Source organism: Phlebotomus argentipes, unplaced genomic scaffold, assembly GCF_947086385.1.
Source record: "Phlebotomus argentipes unplaced genomic scaffold, Phlebotomus argentipes genome assembly contig_6, whole genome shotgun sequence".
Classification (NCBI taxonomy): domain Eukaryota; kingdom Metazoa; phylum Arthropoda; class Insecta; order Diptera; family Psychodidae; genus Phlebotomus; species Phlebotomus argentipes.
Genome location: NW_026776145.1, coordinates 951,753 through 972,651, shown reverse-complemented (window position 1 = coordinate 972,651; position 20,899 = coordinate 951,753). Strand labels below are relative to the sequence as shown.

The 20,899-nt window shown below is 39.0% G+C and overlaps 3 protein-coding genes across 3 annotated transcripts; all 3 read right to left on the bottom strand.

Annotated features, from left to right (window-relative positions):
• Positions 1-3,114: 3,114 nt before the first annotated feature.
• Positions 3,115-6,478, bottom strand: LOC132257222 (uncharacterized). The gene is made up of 4 exons (XM_059754057.1): positions 6,399-6,478; positions 5,270-5,887; positions 5,093-5,213; positions 3,115-4,766 (listed from the first exon to the last, which is right to left on the bottom strand). Exons 1-4 carry the CDS (start codon positions 6,476-6,478, stop codon positions 3,261-3,263), a joined length of 2,325 nt encoding a protein of 774 aa, XP_059610040.1. The 3' UTR covers positions 3,115-3,260.
• Positions 6,479-7,841: 1,363 nt separating this feature from the next.
• LOC132257214 (uncharacterized) lies at positions 7,842-11,687 on the bottom strand. Its single transcript, XM_059754044.1, has 5 exons — positions 11,659-11,687; positions 11,483-11,550; positions 9,173-9,331; positions 8,376-8,577; positions 7,842-7,983 (listed from the first exon to the last, which is right to left on the bottom strand). Exons 1-5 carry the CDS (start codon positions 11,685-11,687, stop codon positions 7,842-7,844), a joined length of 600 nt encoding a protein of 199 aa, XP_059610027.1.
• Positions 11,688-11,967: 280 nt separating this feature from the next.
• LOC132265574 (uncharacterized) lies at positions 11,968-14,826 on the bottom strand. The gene is made up of 3 exons (XM_059766293.1): positions 14,063-14,826; positions 12,925-13,111; positions 11,968-12,364 (listed from the first exon to the last, which is right to left on the bottom strand). Exons 1-3 carry the CDS (start codon positions 14,220-14,222, stop codon positions 12,178-12,180), a joined length of 534 nt encoding a protein of 177 aa, XP_059622276.1. The 5' UTR covers positions 14,223-14,826; the 3' UTR covers positions 11,968-12,177.
• Between the last annotated feature and the right edge of the window lie 6,073 nt (positions 14,827-20,899).

Sequence of the window (20,899 nt, the reverse complement as noted above, 5' to 3'; positions counted from 1 at the left end):
ATGCTCACTGCCCATATGATTTGCCGCTCTGAAAATGTATGCGAGAGGAACTTTTCCACTCCAAGAGCTTAAGCTTGGCAGTGTTTTCAACGTCAAGTTCACAATTCTGCATGAAATACGATTGAATTTAACATGAACTTCCATGTAGAGAAAATTTTTTTCCCGCATTTGACTCTCACTGTCCATATTTGTCGCCTTGTTAGCGGTGAATTATTTTAATAAGAATTGCAAAACCTATCGGAATCCCGGCCTTGGCAAAAAAAACTGCGTGTTCAATCTTCGATAATCCCTCCCCTGAAGAAATATCTTGCTGCGAAGCGGAAGGGATGAGATACCAGAGATATTTCATTACGCAAGAAGGATGGAATCATCTGCGGAAGATGGTGCATCGGACAAGAATATTACATGTGTCTCCATGTGCCATGAAAGCTTCATTGCACATTTACCATGGGCATTGACATCATAAATTTGGGAGCGAATTCTCATTACTCTTCGTCTGAATGTGACATTCATGGCAGTTGGAATGATTGGTGGCACTCGAGTATAGTTTCTGCGGAGAAATCCTTGATTTTTATTAATTTCTCATCCCCTATGACGAAATCACTTTGCTTAGAAGTCTTCGCAATACAATTTACCCCGCTGCTCTTCACGATGAAATGAATGTAGGTAAGTTACATCGTAGTGAATTATCTGACCACGGATGAAGGACAGGTTGGTGGCCTAATTAATGAAGCTGATTCCGCCATCTGTCCCACTTTGAGATCTCATTCAATGCTCTTTTGGTCCTGGTGAGAAATCACAAAGGTCTCAACGGTTGACATCCTGTATTGAGGTAAAATATCCCATTATGGAGTACTTACCAAAGTTTCCACCTCCATTGTCCAGTGTGTTGTTAGTGGGAAAAATAGTGTCATTGTCATTGTGTCATTTGTGATCAAATGGGAAGATAATCGCTGAAATGCTACTCCTATCCATACCTCCTGTTCATCAGACTCTCTGTTGACACGCATCACAAAGTCCAAAAGGGGTGCTGCATTGTTTCTCTTTTTCACTTTCAGGGCTTTCAGGGGTTAGTCTTAACGCAATTATTTATTGGTGCGTGACATAATACCAATGAAGTGTTATTATTTTCACAATATTTCCCCTCAAAATACAAAGAGTTCCAACAAAATAATGTGACAGAGACCAAAGATATTCCTTTTATTCTAATCTGTTTTGAGTTCAAACCAAGAGCAATTAACGATTTTCTATTGGGATTTCTAAAGTAAATATAAGGAAAAAGAGTTTGTTTTTATTCAAAACATACATTTTTTAAACCTTCGTATAATAAAGAGCAATTGCAAACTAAAACAAATCTGAATATGATTCGATATTGACTGTCTAGAAACACATAAATACCATACGTTGGATATTATAATTATATTTTGTATTATATGTTACAATATTTTGGCAATTTTGCTGAATTTTTTGATAGAGAAATAAATGTTTAAATTCAAATATGTCCTCACATTGATCAAATCCTCTTTTGTAAAAATCCTTTCCCACATTAGAAGTACATGGTTTCGTCATTACTTTGGGTATCAAATGGCTGGTGTTCGCATGCCTTTGATTGACAATCGGCTTTCTGCGTGATGTTCAACCCCGCGAAGCATGAATTCATTAGCACTGATGTTGCGGTCGATGTTCAGCAGCTCTATCAATTGCCACATGAACTCTCAACCCCTAATCTCGGCCCGGCTCAAAATATGACGCAATTGTCACGGGTGGTTTTTCAAACTCATGTCGTAATTTGATCCATCTATCAAACATTAATTTGACACACCAATCAAACATCACTGGAATATGAACTTAGCGTGAGAATATTGCTCCATGTCGACTGTTTGTTAGCAATTTAATGTAATTCTTATCTCTGATTGATTGTGTCCTTACGGGAAATGGAAAATGCTGTCTTATCGGGTTCTTTCTATCGACATTCCGTGGTGAATAGTTTGGATATCCTTAAAATCAATTTGGTGTTTCGTGTGAGCACACGGAGAAAAGTACAACTCATCAAATTGCTTCATTTTCATGTGTATGGCGGGAGGGATTGAAAAGACAGGATTTCAAAAGAAGTAACGAAACACGAAGAGGGTGGAAAATTCGTGTGACATCTACGTTTGACACTGAACGATTATTTCCGTTTAAGAAGCCACGTGTCCGGTTGTTGGCCATCACAGAAAATCATACAACATCACAATGGAGCCCCCAGATAATAATTGCCATTGCCACACAATAAGTTAATCTCATCTCTCATCTTGCAGATTGAGGGTGAAAAATCCGTCCAGATCGCGTCGGATGATTTTTACAGGAGGTGAAAGGCGTTTCATGTGTGCATGCAGTAAAAAATCGACGCACGAGAAATTAATTTACTTCGGATCAAATTTTGCATTGTGGAAATTTTAATTAACACTCACACACTCACCACAAAATGAACAAGTCATTGAAACATGTTCTCTCGCCACTTGGCGATATTGGCGTGTGCATAATGCGCGCCAAAATGAACACCTCATATAGCACACCGTTTGGGGGCTCCCTCATTTATCCGTGCCTCTATTGCGGCGTCACATCAAATGGAAATGCTTCCACTTTGTTGCCAGCGAGGGAGTTTGGGTTAATATCCAATAATGCAGCGTGAAAGCATCAAAACACCGTTCAACGCACCAAGATAAAGGGTGGATTTTCCATACAAAATCGCCTTGTGTGTATGTGTGAAAATGGGGAAAAGTTGCCAAAGAGCATTCAACGTTTGATGTCTGTTCGACAATTATTGTAATTCATCCCTCAAGCGGGAGTAGAAGAGTGCATTTTTCGCACTTCCTAATTTCATTCGTAGTTGTAATTAACACTCCCCCTGCAGGAGATTGTGAAACAAAGTGAAATTTGCACAACTTATTAGCGAATTGAAAATTAAAAGACACCAATTTATAGATAGTGAAAGTCAATGGAGTTCCCAGAAAAAGCGCAATGACTCATCTGAGATACCCAACATTGACAGAGTAAAGCAATACGAAAATAGATCACGAGAATTACGCAAACTGACCTCTTGACTCTCTGCTCTTTCGTATAAAAAGTTTTTATTTCCCTAAAATTACAGTTTGCTGTGAAATCTGAATCATTGTGGTGGATTAGTTAGCTTTCAGGGTTGACAGCAGATGACATGAGTTTTCCACACTCTTGGGAATGATAAATTATTAAATAAGAAGCTCTCTTTCCACGCTTTCTCACAGTCGAATCTTCTGGCCCTGTGCATTAATGTAGTACTCATTGACTCCCAGAGAATTTGTGACGTAAATATTTCCACTGTCACTCCTAGTAGGATAAGTACTGCTAACCTGAGGATATTGGTAGCTTTGACTGGTAGAGGCTAAATTCTGACCGTGGAAATTAATTGGATATTGTTGCTGCAAGCCCTGCAAACGATTTTGATGAAAGACAAGGATGTCCCCATTGCTGTACGTAATTGTGCTAGCGCCATTTCCGGCAAATCCTGTATGAGTGCCGATTTGAGGTCTCTTCAGACCAGTTAAAATGCGTCCAAAACGATTGCCATGAATATTCTCAGATCCAAAGAATTCGTTATCAAAACGCAAATTTCCCGTTCCTGTCCTATCCGGAAAAATCATCTTCGTTCGATCGTAGTATTCTAAGGGTAGAGGTTTAGGTATGTCCAGAATGATTCCGTCTGAATTTTGGAATGGTTCCGGGAAGAATTTCTGTGGTAAATTCAGCTCACTTGTCTCAAATTGAAACTGATTCGGAAACTCCAGACTTGATGGAGGACCAAAGCTGACCAACTTTGGAACCCTATTAGATTCATCTGATGACACGTACAGGTACTCTTGCGGAAAAGCAATGGGATTAAAAGTAGTAAGTTGATGAATACTTGGCATTTGAGCAATATTCATAATCCTATCCTCCGCTTCAAGACTCTCGCCGCTGGTGAAAATTCTATCCTGAGCCTTTATCTCCTTGCTCGTATCCAACTTGACAATCCGAGATTCTGTATTCAATAGCTTCTGCAATGTTTTCACATAATCCTTCTTCACGTCCTCTCCATGATATTTCTTCTTCTTCTGATCAACTTTAACATTGCTCAAGTCTCCTAATTCATCATTCAAATTCCTTTTCTTGCTTGTGATTCTAGCATCTGGCTTTGATTGTTCTGAAAAGCTTTTCAGTAAATTATTCAGCTCCCCACTATTGTTGAAGCCTTCACCAAGCTTGTCATCAATGTGTCGTTTACTGATTCTTCTCCTAGTGTTTGATCTTCCAGCAAATCGAGCCCCAACTAATCCAGTTAAAAGATTTCCTGCGAGTTGGCTCAAACCACTTGATTGACTCTGACTGTCAGATCCTCCGATCAAGGATGCCAGAGAACTCAAAGAGCTTAAAGTACTAGCTCCAGAACTCTGACCTCCACCGCCTGCTCCGATGAGTGAGGCTAAACTGCCTAGATTGATGGTGTTGGAACCTTGATTGAGTCCTAGATTGCTCAAGTTAATGCCTTGACTCTGACTGCCTCCTTGAAGTAGTGTTTGTAAAGAGTTCAAATCAAAACTTGGCTGCTGGGTTTGCTGATATGACGGGGTTTGATAATTTCCTTGTTGTTGATAGGTTGGTCTATAGTTTTGCTGGTAATTTGGCAGGTCCTCGCCAAAACTCGCTCCTCCGTTGAAAAACCTGAAGAAACCTCCTCGATGATTATTGAGGTAATTGAGAACTTCATCCTGCAATTACAAAACACTTTTTACTTATGTAAATTAATTGGTTACGAAATTCTCTGAGCTGACAAGTTTGATAGCAATCGGACTCATTAATTCTCCGTTAAACCTGAACTATAAAAATTTTGGTAAGTGCCATTCATATCGCGCTCGCAGTCTCACATAGTTTGACTGCCCAACCCATGGCCATCGATTGCCATTTGGCGATGAAAGAGTGTCTGATTTGCTATTGAATAAATTTCTGCAATCATTTGCGCGTGTGATCTCACTTTCGTATATGCATTTCGAATTGCTATCTATGGCCTGTAGGTGAGTAATTCGGGCATGATTACCTCATTTCTGGGACACCTCGGGTACGCGGAATCGCATCGACTTTCACCGCCGCTGAAACCGAGGAGTGCTGCACGCCCAAAAATCAGTGCCGGGGATGTAGAAGGAAGTGCTGAAATTAAACTGCAGAGGAATTCAATGAGTTTCGTGGGAATTCGCGATGTGATTGAGTAACTCACGCTGTTAGCGATGGTGCACTGAGAAAAGACGGGAGGCTGGATTGTCTGTTGGGATTTCCCACCATTTGGCAAAGTATTTTCGGCACACACTGCAAATCGTCGTAGCGCGCAATGTTCTCGATGGCTTGCCCAAACTGCACACCCACATCTGCCAGTGGTCGTCTGTTGTCATACGGTGGACTTCCGCCCACCTGTTGAAAGTTGCCGGGAAAGTTGGCCCTGACGCCGCCGGGACGATAGTAGCTGGCGAACTGAGCCGCATAGTTGGGCCCCAATTGAGGCCTCTGCTGATAGGGATAGTGTGTCTGAGGACGACCCTCCTCCCTGTCCTCCTGGTCGGGGTTGTAGTACCCATATGAGCCGGCGTAGGGGTTTGGCCGGAGATTATGGGTGACGGCGGGATTAGCATACTGAGACGAGTAATACGGGGATTGCGGTCTCTGGTATGGCGATTGCTGAAATTTCTGAGCTGGTGACACCAGAATCTCATTTTGATTCAAATCCCCCTGATCATCTTGGAAGCGGAATGGCGAGACATCGTTGGCATTAACACCGTGTGCAGTGTTGTAATTCTCTCTGGTGTCATCGGGGAAAAAGTTGACCGTATTTTGACTGCGTCTGATGATGTTGAGTAAATTGTGAAAATTGAAAATTTCGTCAAAAATTTAGCTATTGCTTTCCCAAAAACTAATAACAAATATTTCCGCAATAAATATAATTATGTAAATTGAAAATCTAAAATATTGTATTTAGGAAAAAGTCAACTTTCATTGCGTTGGAAGATATTTTTAAATTTTCATACACTAAGTGAAGCCTCAAAAAATAAATGCTTATCAGAATAATGTTACTTTAGTATTCTCTCTTTTTATACAATGTGTTTTGAAAGCTGAAACCAATGTTGAAACTTATTGAAGAAAATTGAAAACTATCCAATGATCTATTTATATGATTCATTGAAATTTTACCCGCAATTGAAACTTTCATGAACGTGCATTCCTCATGACTACGTGATAAATGATGTGAATTAATTTATGCAAATCCCATGCCGGGGCAATGCTCTGTTCTTCACGGAAAATGCATCTCCTACACAGTCAGGTAAATTAACGGTCTACCAGCGAATATATCTCACCTTGAACTGATATTCTCTGGACTCTGAATCGCTCCGGAGAGTGAAATCGAGGAAATCACAACGAGGAGGAACCGGAACATTTTCCCCTAAAGCACTTCAATTCATTTCACTGAACCGTTGTGTGTTTTCACTGGTCAATTCCTCGCTTTCGCACTTTTCTTCACACTCTCACGGAATTTTCAGCATGCACAACGAGAGAGATCACTTACAGTCAGTCCACGACGAGATGCATCTATTCTCTTGGCGTGTGTTTCGACTATTGAAACTGGGCTTGCGATTTTGTGGGCAAAAAGACTGACGGAGAAGAAATGAATTAAGTGGGGATGACGTGAGGCTCTTTTAGATGTACTTTCTTCCAGATCGTGAAACTGTATACTCCGCAAACCATCGTATACATGCATAATTTAGCCCATTCCGCCGATACACTTTTGCCCATGTATGTTTTTGTGAAAGTCTCAAGGTGTTTGACTCGCGCGTGAGATATTTTTCACCTCCTCGATTACACTGGATTTATGCACATCTCGTTTTGTTTACAAGCGACCAAATGATATAACTTTATCTCGCACAACCATCAACCTACTTCCAAATGTTATCATTAATGCAACTCCTGCATAGGTCAGGCCGGACAATTTGCAATTCAGCTGGACCCAGTTTCAACAGCAGCGCAGCATTGATGAAGAATTGATGAAAGTCGATGGACGCCGTGTTTGTCATTATTTGCTCACTCGCGCCCACGAAAACACTTTCTTCTCTCTCAGTATGACTTTTGGTCATACGCAAAACAAGCCATTAATTTTGTCTCTTACCAGGATTTTAACCCACATGACGTCACACTTCAGTACCGAAATTTCACTTTTTCTCGCCGATGACCAATATCACCGAACAATTGTGTAATACTTCTTCACGAGTGTGATTAAAATAAGCAATCAGACGAAGAATGTGCTAATCAATCAACTGGAATAACCCAAACATGTGATCTTACATTTCTATGCGCTGCATAAAATCCGAATTGCACTTTTTTCACATGATTCTTCTCTACAAAACCAGAAAAGCCAACAACGATTGCGAAAGAGCAACAATTGTGCACCTGAAGAAAATCGCTGGAGGAAATTCACCGGTGACCTGCTTCAGGTTCGTCGCGAGATTCACTTTCATCATGCCATGAGCAACATCTAGCGGAAAGTGAGAGTGCTTTGTGAAGACTTTCAGGCGCAAAACAGGTGAGTTTTTACCTCAACTCCCAGAGCTTTTAATCCAAAGCTCAATTGACTTGCTTGCTCAAGTCTCGATTGTTGAGATTTCGAAATATGTAATGACAACGGTTACCCAGAAAGGTCAGAGGAAAAAAGATCTCTTGCAACACTCATACATTTAAAAACGATGTTTTTTTGGGCGAAAAACATTACAGCTAAAGTTCCAATTGATTCTCAACACTGACTAGTTTCACGCAAATTCTCGGCTTTCTCGATGACAATCAAGTCTTTTGGCAAGTTGCTTGCAAAGGTTCGGACTCCTGATGACATCGCCCAGGAAGACCGAGAGCAGGTACCATTGGCGCATTCCAACATTGTGGACTTTGTAGTTGCTGGAAGAAGAGAAAAAAAAAATTAAGTTATAAATATATAAATATATCTAGATTGACAAGAACTTTCTTTAAACTATCTTTAAAATGCAGATTTCTTAAAGTTTTTAGAAACAACACAGTGAAAGAAATTCAAACTAAAGTTCCAGACCATAAAAAATATATAGAAATATAAATGATTAGTTTTTAAACATTAAAACATTTATTGGTCATTTAATCGACACAAATTTCCGAATGATCGACCCACTTCCGAATATTATTCAACAGAAGATCCACTATTTATACCCGATTTGCATAAAACACTCATTTGTCGGCAACATAATGACATCGACTTATGTAACACGGAAACTATGAATATTTTATTGAGTCGTCTTTCAAATTATATTTAGGATTACCTCAAGATATCGTCCCAGTCGGGCTGCTCTCCTGGCACAGCCTTCCATGCGTGAATCCTGCACGGCTCCTCGAGAACGCACGCCTTCGGCCCGAACTCCGAAAGTATCCTCTTCTCCGCCAGGACGGCGTCGATGGCCGCCGTTGCATAAGACCCCGAAGTCGCGTGCTCAACGGAGCGTCGAGTGCGCGACTGATATGTTTCTGCAAGAGTGTTTGGGAAATGAGAGTTTCATGGCTTAGCGCCTCATTCAATCATGCTATTAATGCTTTGATTAGTGTCAAATTTGCCTTCCCAGTTTCATGGAGCTAACATTGTTAAAGCAATGCTCATTAGCATTTTAGTCTCTCTCGCATTGACTTTACACATACCAAATCATATTTTTCCAGCATAATTAATCACATTAAACATTTTTTGAAGTGCTTTCTCTCTCGCAGCAATTTTATGCCGAGCATAACTACTGTATCAAAAAGACAAAAAAACGAGAAAAAATGGAAAAGTGTAAAAGTACCGCAGACGATGTTAATATGTTTTCCGTGCTAATTGTGCTAGAAATTAGGATTTGTAAGAAAAGAAAGGTGGTGGCTTTATGTCTCCAATTAACTGTTATTTCTTTATGTAACGACTTTTTATTGCCTTCATGCTATTCGAAGAAGTGAACCCAAATGGCTCAAACCCGTTGAAGAGCCTTCTTCGTGCGAAGGCTCATCTTGTGTCACAATTTTGCAATGCATTGAGAAACAATTGTACAAGGTCAAGTTAAATAATTTCGGGAAAAATTTCAAGCATTTCACTTACGCGGATTGAGAGAATATGCTAACTTCTTCACGAAATTTGTGAGTCGCACAGCCATAATGATGACGGGAAAACCAACTAATTGCACTGGAAGCTCGAAAAGGGGTTGCTCAGCTTGCGCCACGGCGGTATCGGGTAAATCCATAGCCAATATCACGATGAGTAGCACCACACAGGATGATAAAACTTTGTTGAAATTCATTTTTAATGATTATTCTTTCACAACACTCTCACAAAGAGCCACTCAATCACAAGTATTTAGCTCAACAATTGTTGGGGAAAATAAATGAAAGCACTCGCAGAAATGACTGTGATATTTGTCACGTAGATTGCACTCTTTGGATATCGTATTCTTCACAAAACACTTTCTTTTGGTGTTTCTCCGGCAGAAAAATGCTCCTAATTAGCAACACTGTGGATTACAATCGCGTCAGTTGATGGACAGGTACTGAGCTTTCAGGCTCGGAAACGCACACGTCTTGTGGATCATTGGCAGCTCACTGAGTGACTGAGATTGGTCTGAAACAGCACCTCACTTTGAGCCGCAGCACTTCTTTCGTTTGGCAAACTCGGCGCTTTCACGAGGGACGGTTATCTATAATTCATTGCTCCTACGAAAAATCGACCAATAGTTTGGAGAGAAGCTTGAATATTAGTAAATCATAGTAGTCTTGCACAGAACCAATGAAAGGAAAACTTAGCCGCTTTGTCAAAATTTGTATTGAAATTTATGCCAGATATAGAAAAGAGGAATTATTATGCTACAATTTGCTCAAACTTACATATAAAGCAACCGTGCAGTTGATAATTCAAACGCTATGCCGAGTCTTTTACCCTCCATCCTAGTATTTTCTATGTGGTAAAGTTTTGGAGCATTCAGCAAGTGAAAGTTACCGCGACGTGCATTGGACGAGGCCTTTTGGTAACTGTTACGTCGTCACCCGAAGATACATAGTTATGTGTTGTTTGCCGTTGGAATTCATGATACAGGGTTATACTCTGCATCTCTCGTATGTGAGCTGAGAGGAATGTCGATTATGTATTCCACGTTGGGTCAAAAGAAAATGATTGAAAGTAGATCAAATGGTTTCCGTTGCTTGCAGCCGAGAGATCTGCATGCTGGAGGAAAGTGAAAACTTCCTGATGCAGCTGAAGAGGCGATATTTCCTCAAATTGATCGCCACATTAGTGCAAACGTGAGTTGTTTATGTATCGATTAAGCTCCGAGTATTTTCACGGTTTAATAGTCAATTCCGCCGGTGTGTCAGGTTAATGCTTAGGTAAAAAAAGGTATTTTTTTGTTATCCAGGAAGCACTAATGTTGCATGTTTTTCGCAAAAGGCTAAAAGGAACAAAATGCATGCGATCTTGAGAAGGTTGAAATCATAGTAGTGGAAAATATGTTTTGATTTACAACAAGAGTCAAATGAACTTTTCGTTTTCATGTTATAAACCCGTGTGCTGGGTGACGACAAGGTAGAATCCCACGTGAGTGGAAAGAGTGGAACACCAGCCATGCATGCAACATAATGTGTTGCAAATATTAGCGCTGCAAACACTTTGAGACACATGCAATGGGCAATATCTCCCCCTCTCCCGCCCCCATCGCGCCCAAGTGAATCCCCAGACAGCCATCATCTAGTCCGCTGCACACACAATTCCAACTGCACAGATGAAGTAATTGAAGTCTCTTTCTCTTATGCAATTCCGTAAAGCCACGAGGAACACAAAAAACTGAGACTCATTTGAGAAAATCGGAAGAAGAGTGTGAAATCAGCGCCATTCGCTGATTTCAAATTTTTTTCTACATTATAATTGCATCTGAATTTATGACAATGGGTGTTTTGCGTTAGATTGTGATATGCCACTGACATTAAAACCACAATTTCTGCCCATTTTCACTCACCTTATTGCCACTCTTTTTCACCGCGAAAGTACCACCATGAGATATGATAAATATAATAAGAGTAATAAAACACATGGCTCACTTTCAATGGGAGCTTTTTGGTTTCAAAAAAAATATTCAATGACATATTTTCTGGAGAAAGAAAATCTCCACAAAAAAACTCTTACTTTAGAGACAATCAACGGTTGAATTTGAAAACCATAGTAACGCCTGCAAGTACGCAGTTTCGCAAAGTGAAGTTATAAAAATTGTTATACGATCGTGAGATCAATGAAACCAATTTTCTTTTTAACCATTTCGACAAATAAACTCTTTTAAAAAAGATTTATTCTTTGAATTACCTTGAAAATTAAGCTATATGGGATGAAGGTAAAGGGCAAAACGAGTCCGCCTTGCCGAAATTAAATCAAAGATAACGTAAATTTTAATGAGTGAAATTACCTCGGAAATTCTCTTCAAGGGTGTACACAGAAAACTTTAAAAATGTTTTAATGAAAATAAATCATATCAAATCCAGCTCTTTATAAAATCACAAATTTGAATAGACGATTGAAAAAATAATAGTTTTACTTCTATTCTTCACTCTCTTTGATCAAGATTGGTCTTGGCCATCTAAATAAAACACACTTCATTGATGGAAGAGTCTTTCCCAGCACTCAATCAATGTAAATACGCAACTTTCGCACCTTTATGGCTTCTTTTGCAATTCATAATTTCATTCACTTATTCAGATTGATATTTGTGCTGGATTGCAATCAATAATTGCAATTTTGCAATTACGATGAAATTGGCAAAAAGACCACAACTTTTTATTACACCCTTGCAGACGATGGAAAGATTTTAGGTCAATTTCTTCCACAACGAGAAAAACAACTGCGAATTTTTTTTCGTCATTTTATTAAAAATCACTTTATTGTACAACAAAAGTATTTCCATTACAAAAAATTTTACATCCTATTTTGACCTGCAGATCTAAAAGAATTAACAAAACAATTGATAGTCAGAAGTATCAACAAATTTGCATGAATGAAAGTTTCTTCACAAGACTAGATCATCCATTATTCATGCAACATCACATGAGTTATGCAAAACGCATTGGCATCTATTTGAGTGACACCTTCGAGCTCAGTTGCAACAACTTCTGGGAGCTGAAGGGACATTGTGGCCAAAGCTGTGAGCATCCGATTGTGCCGGACAGGGAGTCGCCAGATCGCAAGAGTTGGCCCATATGAGCGGCAAAGTGCCATCGAGTTGGCGATACGGCCATGGCTAGAGTGAGAGTTGTGGATCTGCAAAGAGAAGCAGAAGTTAATGCACGAATGCCATTTATTTTTTTTACACTATACTCGATACAGGGCAGGTTGCGGAAGGTAAAGGTCTTGGTTTGGGTATGATTTTCTGAGTTTTCCTACTTTACACGAAGATCTTCGTAAAAGAGGAGAATAGCAAAATTACTTCCGGAATTTCCATGCTCACTGACAAGTGAATTTTCTTTTCAAAGAGGCGTGGCCAAAAATTTATACCAAGTATTGATTACTAAAAAGTTGAAATTCAGATCTTGTGCCAGATAAGATAGGAAAAAATACCTCGTTAAACTTCATGATATAGCAAATGCGGCACTGGCCAAAGAAAGTCACCATGGATGGAAACAATTCATATAATGTACATTTCCGAGGGTACATAGAGACGTAATCTCTCACCTTTATTACACAAAACACTCCGCGTATTATGTGATCGACGTGGAGGCTCGCAGTGAAAGTGATTATGTTACTTTGGACAAGACACAGTGTCATAAATAACACTTCCATGGCATTTCTCTGGCGTCAGTGGATACCGAGGGCATGCTTACTTGATCAGCGTGAGGAGATCACGCTCCCTATCGCTCAGGTTGTAACTCGGCCTGGCCGCCATCTCGCAGAGCATCTTGGGCAGACAGGACTCCCTCAGGGTCTGCGTGAGCTTCCTCTTCGAGATCTGATACGTGGTCGCCGTGTGGCTCTGCTCTGTCGAACTGTCGAGGATGTTGAGCGCCGTGCCTGCGGAAGACGAGCAAATGCAGTGTCATGAGAAACCACTCGAGATCTGTAGGAAGTGCCTAATCGTGGAAACCAGTCTCTCGGATTCGCGCCATAAGCGAGGTAACTGACATTCACGGAGGTCACTCTGCGCGAATCAATCTTCTGCTCTGCACTTCGCAATATCAATGCAAAACGTGAGACGAAAAGTGCAATTAACTTGGGAAAATCGTACCGTGCATGAGGTATAAAAATAGAAAAGAAACCACAGGTAAAATCGCAGAGGTAAAGCAGAGTTGGGGTTCCCAGCTCTAATAAACTCTGCTAACCTTGGCTTTTACTCCAAGAAATTTTTCTCAAACAAAAAAAATAACGCACCTATGAACAAACTGTAAATACATACATACAATCTATAATCAGACACCAATCGATTTCAGCATATTTACAATATTTAATATTCACTTCCACTTAACCAAAGTCGCTAAACAAGTTGAGTATCAGAAGAATACGGAATCAAAACTAAAATATGTATGTAGCTTGACATTGAAATTTTATCTCATTCTCAGCCGATATCAATTAAATGAGTTTCAGACTAGTCATTACGAATGAATTAAGAAAGCAATTAAAGATTTAAGAATAAAGCAATTATTTCTGTGAACAGTTTCACTAGAAGTTCTCGTGGACTGAAATCTGAGAAACTCTTTAATTGATAGAGAAGTTGTGAAAAATTGCTCTTTATTGCTCTCATCTGAGATTGGAAGTAAGCAGGAAAAATTGCCGGAAACGGTAAATTACACTCTCGAAAATTGTATTTACAACAAATACACATATATTTTATGACATTTTGACTACTGTTCGACACATAATGACCACTGTTTCAGAATTTCAACATCAACTATTACATTTTAATAGCTTTGACATTATTTCGATATAATCACATTTGATGTGATATTTTAAAATTGCATTTCTTACCATCGACAATGTGTAAATCTGGATCCTCGTCTCTCAGGTTTGATGTACTCCTTGGCGGAGCGCGATCACTCTTGACACTGCCATATCCCAAAAAGTCCCCAAACAAGATCACTGCGAATGCCATAAGCAGCATAATCCGAAAACGCCAAGCCGCCTCCATCGCTGGATTTACGCAATCAAGTCGCCTCAATCAACTATCACACTAAAATATCTCCACAGTGCACAGAAAATGCATTGAGATTCTAGTAAAAGTGTTACCCTTCGATAGATTCCAGAACGCAATCTATCACCTGAGCCACTGAATGTTATGCCGCTTGGAAGAAAACTACAAGCACCTTCACTGTGTTGAAAAGAGGCGATATATGCATGTACACAAGCAAAGAATAAGTCACAGTCCTTGAGAAGTTTTCTCAACACAGAGCTCTGTATAGGTCAAGTATCTTCAGTCTTTTGTTCAAAAAATAAAAGAGATTGAGCTTCACTGTTTTGGGCGCAATTTCAGACGAGCAGAAAGTGAAAAGAGCATTTTGGCAGATGTCTATCCACCCTCACTCAACAATGTTCGCACTTTCTCGTGGGCGGTAATTTGAAGATTGTTGCACAATTGCGAGCAATTTTCGTGATCACCGAGAGAAACCTCAAGACACACGATCAATCGGAGTGCCTACGATCGACTGAAGGTGCACGAAAGACTCCACAGCGACTCACCTGTGGAAGCTTTTTGGCGTTCCGCTCTCTGTGCACGTAACAAAACTCCATCCAGCGTTGTTTTCGTCTGCGGCGTCATCAATACAATAGCCATTCTCCATCTATTTTTATATATACAGCAAAATTTCCATATCGGCCCCACTCTGTGAACAAGAATGCGCGTTTATCTCACCTTGCTCTGCATTGCCAATGATAGAAGTGTAGAAATTAAATATGGTATCGGTTCAACAAGTAATTGAGATGTTTCTGATGTTTTTTTTGGGTCGTTGCATAAGTAATGTTTTTCGGGTCTCTCACATTCCTTTCTAGACTTGATAATTTGAAAAACAAAACATTGTTATATGACCATGAAAAGGGAGCCACAAATTTTTGCGTCATAACTTAAAATGTGTGTGAGGCAATTTAAACATTGTTGATGTTTTAAAAGACAATTACATGCTATACATTATGCACTTGGAACATAAAATCTCAAGTAACAAAAACTGACACAAACCAGCGAGAGATTAATAACAATGCATAATGCTTTAATGTATTCACATATTGAAAAACTACTTTACTTTCACATCACCTTAAAAAATTCTTGAGAATTCTCAGACACATGACCACAATTGGTTTGCAAAGAGTGTCGTTGCCAAATAGCCACACAAACACACCATTTATTCAGGCATCGTTGGGGAAAAGACAATTGATCATAAGTCATTTCGCCAATTATCTGTCTATTTTTGACTATTGCATTTAGGGGCGTTCATTGAAAATTCACAAGAACCACTCACCGTGTACACGACGAAGATCCACTTCTCCATTTAAATCCATCACCAGCATGTTATTCACCCTTTCACGTTACGAAATCGGTGGAAAATAAACAACTTGTGAATGCTTGGTGTCTTCGAATGGCTAGTAAACACTTAAGATTGTGCTACATCATTAATTAACAGGTTCCCGAAAAAAAATCCTCCATACTGTTCAATGCTAAGTAGAATTATACACTTTCACACAAAGTCAAATCGATGAACATTGCTTCAGGTATTGAGCATGTGGCATCAATCATTTCAATGTCGAAAGAATTGAGAACAAATTTGACCCATCCAGTCGCAAATTGGCTTACAATGAGTTCTAATGGAAAGGCAAATCGTCAAATTATCTGTTCAATGTTTGCAATAATGGTAAGTTGAGCAATTTTACGATTGAGCATGCATGTAATTAATACAAGTTATCCGTTTGAATAATTAATGCCACTCGATACTTCGTTGGACCGAAAGGGCGCTCAAATCAGAAATAGTTAATGTACATTTAAATGTATTTTATGTAATAGGGAAACACCAAAATCATTAGTTTGAAGCCTCTATGTGAAACTAATGAATGCATAATTCCTGTTGTTGACAACTTGACAACAAAGAGACACCTCTTCTCCAAACCACATGCCAAATTTCCTGATAGACGAGTCTCAAACTCTAGCCGGAAGTCTGTGTTTTAAATAAAATTGTGCACAAACTTGAACGAGATTGAAGTTGTAAATGCTGCAAAGACAAGTTGTACTACGTGCAATAATTCACATAAGCTCTGTGCTTAATCGAAATGGACAAAGTCACTTAAGTTGACATTATTGTGCATGAATTAGAGTGTGTCATAAAGATGCTTCAAATGGGAGTGTTTCGTTACAGGCTATACTATTTAATGTATCCCTCAAGGTGCTCTCCTCAAAGTCATCACTCACTTCCCAGTGCCTTGGCGCTTATATTGCATAAATAAACGTTAAAGACACATGATAATAATGCAATAGTAGTAAATACATTTGAGCGTCCAATTTGGCTGCAAGAGCATTTCAGCAAACAGCCCTTAGCATTTCTCAACACCCCCCAGGACAACTTGTGTTCATTTTGTGTGGATCGCCCCAATAAAATACATCATTATTCGCATACACAAATATTATATGCAATTCACTGTGATATGGAGACTCACTTGCAATAAATGCCTCTTCCATCATCAGCACACCCACTTTTAGTACCCTTTGTCACTCACCACCGCAAATTCATTGATCGAAGGATTTGCTCGTATTTTATGTTCGCAACATCAAGGGAGGGTGTTAACATTAAAAATGTACAAGAGTTAGTAAGCGCTAAAATGTTACGTCAAGAGCTCTTGTTAGAACATGAAGGCCAATAAATTCTGATTCTCATATTCTAGCGCATATATTATAGGCATCATTTTAATAACTGATGAAATGAAAAAAAAAAACTAAATGATTCTTAACGTGTGTACCATTGAATGATTCTATGCTGAACCTTAAATTCCAAGTGTGTAGACACATTTTGCGGTAGGAATTGAGTATGTTGCAGGCAATCATCCATAAATGTTTGTCATGGAGAATGATTACACCAAAGTTCATCTCATCCTAATCGTTTTATCATCACAATCTCAATGGGAGCATGTCATATGCGGAAGTTTAATGTTTGATTGATTCTACCCTCTGTGCCATCCTCTTCGAGAGTCGCTCAGCGTGCTTCCTGTGCGGAAAGCGCACTGCCGCAGATTCAAGCAGGATTCAATTGAATTCCGCGGATAAAATTCAATGTGACATATTCGTCGGTTTTACATTCATCTTCTTCGACAAGCCCACCGCAGAGACAGGAAAATCGCGCAGTCCTTGTGAATCTGCATATGCCAGAAGAGGGGTTCAATTCCCCCTTTTTTTGCAAACTTGAGTAATCGCGCTCATAACCCATTCAAGTGGGACGTATATTTTATTTGCTGCTACCTTCGTGGTTTGGGGCTCTGTCCTGGGCTGTAGGCGGTGGGCGGAGGGTATGTTGTTAGGCCACCGAGGGGATTTTGCGAGTCAACCACCCTTTCAGCCGTGTGGCACATACATCAAATTTGCTGTTCACATATGTTGACATGCGGTATGATTTTTCGATTAAAATAATTTATATGCGTGTCTCGCGGTATTGCATAAACAACCGCACTCTTACTCACTGTACCACAAAATTGCGAAAAAGTATACGCAGAAGTGCATTTGAATTTGGCTTCTTTTTTGGAAGGAAAATTGAAAAAAAAATTCACTTCTCATTCAATGCCCTATTTTGACATCAGGCAAATGGGAAAAAGGGAAAAAGAATGAGAGGGTGAATTTTGATTTGTTTTCCCGCCACTTTCTTAAATATTCTCTTTATTCTCTCGAAATTGAGTTTTATATTGAGCATTTTTTCATCATCTCCTTCGGTAAACCCTGATAAGACTCTCTGGAGACTTGAGATAGAATTATTTATGAAATGAAGAGTTGTATTTACGACTTTTTCCTACATTTTTCCTTGATATAAAGCCAACCAAGTCATTTGAAATATTTAAGTCGCTCAGAGCGTGATGAGGGAGAAAACTCACTCCAGCAACCCCTTTTCTTTTATGACCAAAACGAAAATTAAAATTCACTTTTACGACCTCAAAAGTGTATCTCCTGGAAGATGTTGCTCCACATTTGGTTAATTTTATACATTTATTTTTACATAAATGTCCCCGAAAATGAAAACACCCCCATTTTCTCTGATAAGCCATGTGTCGGGTGGAACTTCTCTGCAAATTTAACGATAATAAAAATATGACATCCCTTCTGTGTCCAAAGGCATCCACCAGAAGCGCCAGTGGAACAAAAATTTATAACATTCGAGGTGAGTCGAGATCCAGAATTATTATACAGTTTTATACCCTTTTAATTGCTCCTTTAGAATCATTTTAATTGGCACCAAGAACAAAAAGCAGCTCCGTAATTTATTTAGATAACCATTAAAGTTCTCTGCACTTTAGTGATTATTGTTTTTATTTTTTGCACTGAGAAACAGAAACTCAATTTTCTCTTTGCACAAAACGAAAAAAAGAAACCGGATAAAGCATAAAGTTCCATTGAAAGAAAATTGTTGCGAAGGGTTCATGCTCCAATATAAAATGACTTGGATTAAGATATTGCTTGGAGTTTATAGTTTTTCGTGTGCAGAGAGTGCTAAAATATTGATTGTCGCATTGTATGTGACACTACTGCAATCAAAAGTGCTGTAAAAGTTGTATTCTGGGCGATAATAAAAATATTTACTCGCATGTTGGATGGCAAAATTGAACCAATAGAAGTGTCCATGGATGATTTTGAGTGTCGATGGAATTCTCGGAAATAGCCCATCTTGAATATTCCTCATATGCAGTGTCTGGAATTAATAAACGTATATGAGAATTTACAACTTCATATTTACATCGTCTGACCATGTGATAGGCAGTCGCTCACTGCTCAAATGCGCCTTCATGAAGCGATAAAATTATAGGTTGACTACCTATACAAATTAACACTGTTCGAAAAGGAAGACAGAAAATACTTGCACAAAAATTCAGACTTTTCACACAAGATACACACAATAGAAGTATAAAATCTTTCTACGCAATAAATACATATTCGTGTAACATCAATTGTACCACCCGTTTTCATCAGTGTACCAACCTCATATGGTCAATTTGTAAATTTTACGACACCCAACTACACATATCGAAATCGACAATCCTCTGAAACATATTAAATTGTAGCCATTTGGCTGATTTCAGAAGCAGCTATCAAGTACAACGGATAGTTTCAATAACACTCTCTTCAGGGGTTGAAGAAGATGCCTGGAATATTTGAGACGCATGCATTTGACGACAGGAACACATGTTACTGTCACACATTCGGATTAGAAGACACACACACATCCTGATTCCGACAATTCTGGACATTCTGGGAGGACATAAAAGTATGTATAAACTTCACTCTCCTTCTCGCACGCGGACGATAATCAATGAATCATATTCATCCAGAGTGAGGTAAATAACACTCTATGATCAACATTGTGCCGTCGCTTTATGATGTCTGGATGACAACAGTAAAGCTGTACCAGAAAGCAATTAACCATGCCATCGGGAAGTGTGATATGAATACTTAATGTCTCTGAGAATTTCTTCCTCTCACTAAATACATAATGGCAAAAATTTCCAATCGTAAACTTTTGCGATCAAATCAAAATTCAACATTATACGCAAAGCCACGAGGCAAGAAAAAGTCTGCCCAGAAAGTGGTAAGGTGGTAAATTTTAATTAAACTTTGTCTGATGACAAACACATTTTATTATTACAAAGTGTTGAAGTTTTCATTATGATTCAGCATGCGACATGTAATTTCTATTAAACCATTAACTCAAGCAGCAATTACCATATTTTAATGTATGTTTATGCGAATTGGGATACATTTTACAGCGGCCCTCCGGGACTCAGGGGAACTTTATTGGAAGCATAAGTGAGGAGCAACCCTTCCTGGTGTAACACCCACTCTCAATTTAATTGTAATTGCTCGAATATCTGAATGCTCTTCTTATTTATGTACACTGTCAGTGCCAAAAGCCATTTCGGCATTGCTTTCAACTCTGCTAGAATCGTTGAATTATCCCTGCAAAAAATAATTCTTACTCGCAATTTGCCAGGAAGACCATTTTCATGCATTTCTCGAGTTGAATCTATGCGTAAATCGTGCTCAAAGTGCCAATAAGTCCCCGAAGAGAGAGTCTTCAAACTAGAACGCAAACAATTTCAATGAAATACAATTGCAAATAGAATTTCTAAGAAAGAATGTGTAACATTGGCACACAAATATTTCTCGTGTGGGAATATTTGTCGACTCTTTATATGCAAGTGTCCTAATCAAAGCATTTTATTTCGGCATTTTATCACTTGTCAAAAATTTTTCAATATCGCAGAGCGTTCACTCACCCCTTGAAGTATTTCCCGCGCATTTGGGTGTGTTTGCGCGATGGAATAGAAGTGCTCCCTTCTGCAGCCAGCAGCACAACTTTAATAGAGAACAATAAAAACTTCAATCCATTTATTTGCTTGAAATACATTTTATAGTCCTAAATACTATTGCCCATGAAGAAAGCTAATCAAAACTCACCCTTTCGGCTTTTCTCTCGAGTAGCTTCCAGTGTCATAAAAGTAATGATTTACGTCAGTTTGACTCTCCTTATATGCGTACATTTGAATTTTTTATATCCTCAAACTCACCACACCTCTTATTCGATATTTTTATTGTTATTTGATTTGGCAAGAAGTGTATTACTCATTTGAAGC

What these genes read in the sequence shown, in the direction of transcription:
- LOC132257222 (XM_059754057.1), bottom strand. Translation starts at nt 6,478, where the DNA reads ATGTTCCGGTTCCTCCTCGTTGTGATTTCCTCGATTTCACTCTCCGGA. An exon ending in AGTGCACCATCGCTAACAGC is followed by an intron (nt 5,214 to 5,269) that starts GTGAGTTACTCA and finishes ATTCCTCTGCAG; the next exon opens with TTTAATTTCAGCACTTCCTT. An exon ending in CGAGGTGTCCCAGAAATGAG is followed by an intron (nt 4,767 to 5,092) that starts GTAATCATGCCC and finishes TTGTAATTGCAG; the next exon opens with GATGAAGTTCTCAATTACCT.
- LOC132265574 (XM_059766293.1), bottom strand. Translation starts at nt 14,222, where the DNA reads ATGGAGGCGGCTTGGCGTTTTCGGATTATGCTGCTTATGGCATTCGCA. An exon ending in AGATTTACACATTGTCGATG is followed by an intron (nt 13,112 to 14,062) that starts GTAAGAAATGCA and finishes CGTCTTCCGCAG; the next exon opens with GCACGGCGCTCAACATCCTC. An exon ending in GATCTCCTCACGCTGATCAA is followed by an intron (nt 12,365 to 12,924) that starts GTAAGCATGCCC and finishes TTCTCTTTGCAG; the next exon opens with ATCCACAACTCTCACTCTAG.
- LOC132257214 (XM_059754044.1), bottom strand. Translation starts at nt 11,687, where the DNA reads ATGGCCAAGACCAATCTTGATCAAAGAGA. An exon ending in ACCAATCTTGATCAAAGAGA is followed by an intron (nt 11,551 to 11,658) that starts GTGAAGAATAGA and finishes ACATTTTTAAAG; the next exon opens with TTTTCTGTGTACACCCTTGA. An exon ending in TAAAATTTACGTTATCTTTG is followed by an intron (nt 9,332 to 11,482) that starts ATTTAATTTCGG and finishes GTGTGGTGCTAC; the next exon opens with TCATCGTGATATTGGCTATG.